Source organism: Gregarina niphandrodes (genome assembly GCF_000223845.1).
Source record: "Gregarina niphandrodes unplaced genomic scaffold scaffold00011, whole genome shotgun sequence".
In the NCBI taxonomy this organism is placed as follows: domain Eukaryota; phylum Apicomplexa; class Conoidasida; order Eugregarinorida; family Gregarinidae; genus Gregarina; species Gregarina niphandrodes.
Genome location: NW_011645781.1, coordinates 27,143 through 33,588, shown reverse-complemented (window position 1 = coordinate 33,588; position 6,446 = coordinate 27,143). Strand labels below are relative to the sequence as shown.

The 6,446-nt window shown below is 51.0% G+C and overlaps 3 protein-coding genes across 3 annotated transcripts; 2 read left to right on the top strand and 1 right to left on the bottom strand.

Moving 5' to 3' along the window:
* Positions 1-164: 164 nt before the first annotated feature.
* Positions 165-1,067, top strand: GNI_066230 (putative DNA-directed RNA polymerase II; the record flags this gene model as incomplete). Its single annotated transcript, XM_011131850.1, has 1 exon — positions 165-1,067. A coding segment is annotated over one exon (903 nt), but the record flags the coding sequence as incomplete, so codon positions are not given.
* A 137-nt stretch (positions 1,068-1,204) lies between these two features.
* Positions 1,205-5,528, bottom strand: GNI_066220 (putative transmembrane protein; the record flags this gene model as incomplete). Its single annotated transcript, XM_011131849.1, has 2 exons — positions 1,205-1,312; positions 1,434-5,528. 2 exons carry the CDS (start codon positions 5,526-5,528, stop codon positions 1,205-1,207), a joined length of 4,203 nt encoding a protein of 1,400 aa, XP_011130151.1.
* A 274-nt stretch (positions 5,529-5,802) lies between these two features.
* Positions 5,803-6,228, top strand: GNI_066210 (putative transmembrane protein; the record flags this gene model as incomplete). Its single annotated transcript, XM_011131848.1, has 2 exons — positions 5,803-5,974; positions 6,073-6,228. Coding segments are annotated over 2 exons (328 nt in total), but the record flags the coding sequence as incomplete, so codon positions are not given.
* Positions 6,229-6,446: the final 218 nt, after the last annotated feature.

Below are 6,446 nucleotides of genomic sequence, written 5' to 3'. Positions count from 1 at the left end.
TGATGTGTCATTCGCTAATGCTCTCAGACGTGTCATGGTAATTCTTCAAGCACACACATGTGTGCGAATTCCCCGCCCGCCACCCTTACCTATGTACCCTTACCTATATACCCTTACCTATGTACCCTTACCTGTATACATTTGTGGCTGACAATGTCTTGCAGATAGCCGAGGTTCCGACTATGGCAATAGACTTGGTGAGTATAGAAGAAAACTCGGGTGTGTTGCAAGATGAAATGCTGGCGCACCGTCTGGGTCTTTTACCCATTGATTCAACGAATATTCGGAAATATGTTAATAAGAGTGAGTGTAAGTGTAGTGACGCGTGTGCGAAGTGTAGTGCAAAGTATTCGTTGAATATCCAATGTCCTCAAGACCGGAATTTTACGGTGACCCATTTTGACGTGTTGAGTCATAACCAGTCGCCGCCACTGGTGCCGAAGCCGGAGGATGGGGGAGCAGGTTTGATAATCGCGAAGCTTACTCAGAACCAGTCCATCAAGGCGGAGTTATTGGCGTTCAAAGGCATCGGCAAGATCCATACGAAGTGGAGTCCGTGTGCCACGGCGACATTCCGATATCTGCCGCATATAACCATCAACCAGGAGATGCAGCGCCAAGTTCCTACGTCCGTGAAGAAGGCGCTTGTGGAAAACTGCAAAAAGGGTCTATTTAGATTAGTGCCCGTCGCCCGGTCAAGTGCAGACGATGTCAAGGACGGTGACTTTTACGTCTTCGGGAATGAAACGGAAGCAGAATATAATCTCGTCGTCGGCGACCCGTCCGTCTTCGTCTTCAATAAAGACCACGAAGAAGTCCTATCCGCACATGGTTACAAGGATTTCGTCAAGATCGACCACATCCTGGATACCTTTCTCTTCGATGTCGAAGGCTCAGGCGCCATGCCAGCCCTCCAAATACTCAAAATGGGTCTCGAAGTCCTCATACAGAAACTAGACGACATCCTCGAAAACTACAGCTCACTCCCCCAAGTCTCCCAAGCCGTCTCTGGCTTCGGACGCGGCGTTGGCGCAGGCGCCTCAGCTGCAGCTCTGGACCTTAGCTAACCGAGCCAGTGGCCGATGACCGACCGCGACGGCCCACCCACTTGGGATGGAAGGCCCCAAGGCGGTCGGTTGTTCCCAAGGCGGTCGGTTGTTCAGCAACAGTTTGTTATTCAGCAGCAGCTGTTATTCAGCAGCAGTTACTCAGCAAGGCTGAGGCGCCGTGTGGGCCCACCACGTACTAGCCAGCCTGAGTGCCAGGCCAGTAGCCAGTGCGGCGACGATCCAGTAGTCGAAGAAGGCTTTTGCTGCATAATAACTCCACGACTACGGTTGAGGGGGACATCACGGTGAAGTGTGTGGTTGAGTGGGTGTGGTTGAGCGGGTGTGGGATTGGTCGTATGTGCGTGTGAGGTGTGGTGCGCGTACGACCATGCTAAGGCGGTCTTGGCCGGACTGGTTCCAGACCTGAAGGTGGTCGTTGAATATGAACATAACTGTAGTAATGAGGACGACCGTCCGCGGTCGGGTCGGCGGCGAGGAGAGCATGACAAGAATAAAGGGCCAGCCGGCGGCTAAGAAGACGAAGAACGGTGAGAGTATCGCGTTGTATTGCTGCAGGCCGATGAGGCCAGCCTTAAGAGGCAGTGCTTCCAACGTGCATCGTAAGCCGTTGGCGAAAAACAAATTCATAGCCAGCAACGTCACCAGCAGTTGCTGCTCGCACTCGTTGATGTAACGACCAGTTCGCCGCTCCAATCGTTCTGACGAAAGTGTGTTTATGCCGTGAGGTGTGCGATGCCGGAGTACTGCGTTTTCGGGCGCAACATCGGGCGCAACATCGTCAACGTCATCGGGGTCGGGGTCATCGGGGTCTCGGATCGTTGGCTGGCACGTATCGTTTGTGGCAGGTGACTGGACGCAAAATGCGTCATGATTAAGTACGTAGTGAGTCGCGCAGAACATGAGCACAGACTCTTTTGCAAAGGTGGGATTCAATATCGCCGGTATCCAGACCAGGATTGTTGCTAACCTTGTCGGACCTCTGGTCGTTGCGGTGGCGCTGGTCGAGGTGGCGGCGCTGATCGAGGTGGCGTTGGTCGAGGTGGTGCTTGTAGAGAGGAGGAGTGCTGGCAGAACGCAAGTCAAAATTACGCTAGAGATAATTTGGGTCCACATAAGTCGTGGGAGTGCGAGCAAGAGTATTGCTGGCGTTGTCAAACCGGTGGTGCATACAAAGGTCATCCTGCCTACGATGCGGCTGGCGAGCCTCCCTGATGCGACAATTAGTGCATTCAGCGACTCGCCAGCTACAGCCTCGCCAGCTACAGCCTCGCCAGCTACCCTTGCCGGCGAGGCCGTGCACGACAAGTATGCGAAACACAGCATAGCCATGACCAGTTGGTGCCATTGAATTAGACGCCACAGAATCAGACGCCAGTGCACCCGGGTAAGTGACGCTGGTATGAAGGACGCTGGTATGAAGGACGCTGGTATGAAGGCGGCTGGTTTTCGAATTCGGCGGACCTCGGAAAAGTCACATGTGCTCGAAAGTGCGCTTGACTGTGTTTTGTCGCTTGAACCAGTCGTGCTAGTTAGGAGACACCAGCCAGCTAGCATGGCACAGAATAACGCATTAGCCAACACGCTTGTCTCGTTGAAAATTCTGGGTGCAATATGCTCGACGTGGCCTTCATTATCTTGTGCAATTGGGTCGACGAGTCTCGTCACAATGGTTAAGAAAATTAACTCGCAGGCTGCATGGAGTGTGGATCGGTTTGCGGAGAGCAGGCCTGTGATGGAAATCCTTGTCGGTTGCGGGACAGTTTTTAGAATTTTGACTCCTAGAATTTTGACTCCTAGAATCAGTAGGTAGAATATCGTTAGAGTCATGTAAAAGAGCGGCAGGTTCCAAATGGCTATCGAGTGACTAAGATGGCCAATTACGAAGATCAGCAATATCGGAATCCAGGTCGCGTACTCCAGCACCAAGTCTCCATTCCGCCGGTTACCATCTGCTAATCGTCGCCAGCTGTGTCCCCGCCAACTGTGTCCCCGCCAACTGTGTCCCCGCCAACTGTGTCCCCACCAGCTCTGTCCCCACCAGCTCTGTCCCCGCGCGATGGTCAAAGAGGACTTCTTGTCAGACCCCACGTTTTGGTCGCATTTAATGTCCAAGAGAATCGTGGCAACCAAATAGGGCCAGATCATCCACTTCAAGGACTGTGGCCGGTACCACCAAAACAGGAGGAGGGAAATTCCCCCGACATGAATAGCAACGGATGCACCACTATTCCGCCCGAGTGCGGAACAAACAATTTGCCACATGAGCCACACGAATAGCGGTAGAAGACCAGAGGCAAAAGCGACTTTGGGTTTAAGGGCGGTAGTCTTGGCTCTCACGCTATCGGTCAATGACTGTCTCACATACATTCGTGACAGTTCGATTGCCTCATACATAGAATCGATACTGCTCTGTACGTCCGGTACAACAATCTTTTCCGCCGGTATAAACATTGCCAGTGTCCTGTTCATTACCAGTGTCCTTTCTAACATTTTAACAGCAGACTCCGAACGATTATAAACAGAGCTAACTGAAGCCAGGGACTCAACGGAATCCCATCCTCCCCCCTCCCTCCTCAGCAATTCCATCGCTACTGGATTGAACCACGAATTTGATTCCACCGCTATTTCTAGCTGGCTTTCATATTTATCCAGTAACGCATTCCTTGACCAAAGCCCGCAACCTTTTCGTTCGGTGTTGGAAGTCTCAACGACACGGTTGTGCCATTCCAATAAATATCTCAGGTGTAGCATCACTGTTAGCTTACTAACTCGAGTGCGGTCTACCTCCTTCCGGTCTCCTTCCTTCCGGTCTCCATACATACTTTGGTAAGCAGCACGGCCTTCACCAGACGGACTTGAGTCCAGGCCAAAGGTCAGCAGACAGTCAAGGTCGCCGACAAGACCCTCTGTAACGACCCTACCTTCTTCACAAACAAATGACTGTTTGGTTTCATTGAATGGAAACAAAGGAATCATGGCAATTATTGGCAAACCTAGTGATGCCGCAGGGACGTTCGTTCCTAGCAGCATAGCAAGCGTGACCGGTACGTCAATTTGTCGAAAGACCCGGTCGCCAGAGACCTCGTCGCCAGAGATCTGGTCGCCAGAGATCTCGTCGCCAGAGACCCGGTCGCCAGAGACCCGGTCGCCAGAGACCCGGTCGCCAGAGGATTCAGAGTCTATGTATGTGAAGTCCTTGATTCCCGAGGGCAGCGGCCGAGGACTGTATATCAGAAAGCCCGCCTCGACCTCCGGCTTGCTCGCCCCTCCGTGGCCCCCGTGGTCGTTGGCGCCGTGGTCTCCCAAGAAGAAGGTCAGGGTATCGGCCATGTTTGCATCCGGTCTGGATACCAAGTTCTTGACATTGTCCGAGGTGTCTATGTCATCCAGCAAGGCGTTTGACCAGTTCGGGATCCTTTGGCTCATGAAGGTGGACAATGGGTCGTTGGGGATGCTCTTTAGACAGGGGATAAGATCTTTAGTGAATGGGTCATGTCCGAGTTCACATCCGGTAACTATATTAAGCACATTGCTGACTACCTGGTCGTACAGTCGGTACCTCGTTTTCGCTTCCGGACCATACATGGTGTAAGTGTGTCCTATAGAGTCCCCTCCTAGCCAGTGAGCCACCAGCATGGACCAATCTTTCACAAACTCCGGTCTACTCAATGAAGGTAACAACAGCGACTTGTCCACCCCGCATTCCTTTAGACAAATACCTTTCGCCCCACTTTCAATCACTTGTCCATTGCCCGCGGCGGTCTCAGGAAAGGGGCCTTTTCCCCCTTCCGTCCCTCCGTCTTTGCTCTGGTCTCGACTTATGCTGTGGTCTCGACTTATGCTCTGGTCTCGACTTATGCTCTGGTCTCTCCCTAGAAACAAATTTTTCCAAAGAACCTGGTGTACAAGTTTGTCGACAACATCCACATCGTTGGTAGTTAGCGAGTGTCCGGCGAAGGCAGAATCGAATAAGTCAGGGAAAAGAATGGTCCAAGAATCGTCTCCGACAAAGGCGAGTTTTCTGTCCTGCATTTTGAGTTGTTGTAGGATACTATCCCCTTGGAATTTAGATGAAGCAAGTGCACTGGTAACGTCAAATAGATCTGGCACGATGCCGCCGACCAGGGCTTGGATTCTCTGGACAGTCATTGTGGGGGCCTCGCACAAGGCTTTAAAGATCCTGGCATGCTCTGGTAATTGGTTCGTGAGATTCTTTACGAAAGGGAAATTTCCTGCAGGACTTGTTGGGGGTGGTGGCCGATCTGGCGGAGCCAGCCAATCCCATCTTAAGGCGTCAAAAACGTTGAATATCAACCGCTTATATGGAGCTTCTATACCATTCTTTTCAAACTCCGGGAAAACATGACTTGTATGCCCCTGATTAATATTCTGGGTCTTGGGACTGGTTATAAACAATAGTGAACCCCCGAGGATTATCGTAGCCAGGAAAGGGAGCATCTCGTGGTTTAAAAAAATGCAGGATGCGGCCAGTCAGAGAGCCACAATAGCGGCGTTCGTTTGTTTTGCTATAACAATAGTGGTGAACGTTAAACAAGTAAGTGAAGAACATTCTAACACTTGGAAATGTTCGTAGACATGGTGGCTGATAAGACCCAGATCAAGTAGCTCGACTTTCTCTTTATCTTTAAGTGGAGAGAAGACCAGGTCATGCTTTCTCCTACTACTCTTCGGCGCTTGCGCAGCACGGCTACTTACATTGGGATCCCTAATCATGGGTACTGCTTACGTCTCCGCTTGGTCGTATGATCTACTCGTAACAGTACCTTCTATTATCATGCTATCAAGCTTCTCGGTTATCGCCCTATTCTGGGCCCAGGTATATTATACATCGAGGTTTATGGTTTTGCATCATTCACAATTCGTGTTCTGGTTTCTGAATATCGGTAAGACACACGATCGTGTGTCACACACGCGTGTGTCACACACATGATGCGATTGTATTGCGATAAATCGATGTTATTTGATCAATCTGTATCAATAGGTGTCTATTCTATTCTATTCGTGGTTGCTGCAATGACCAAGTTACTCGCGGCTTTCGAGGAATTGAGAATATATAATGCCTTACTGCTGTCTGCGCTGTTCCTCTGTGTGGGAATTGCATTCAGCTTGTACGGCCTAAAAGTAAATCCACTGGTCGGTTAGTTAAATTGCACTCAGTTTGTACGTACTTGGTACGGACGATTCGGCTTGGGCTTTCGGTTTGGGCTTTCGGTTTGGCACAGGCTCGGGCACAGGCTCGGGCACAGGCTCGGGCACATACTGACTGTACTGACATTCGTTGCAGGTGGCGTTTCAGTTTTCTGGCGACTCCGAAAATCGGTCTTACAATACTAGGAAGTCAGCAGTGATCCGAAG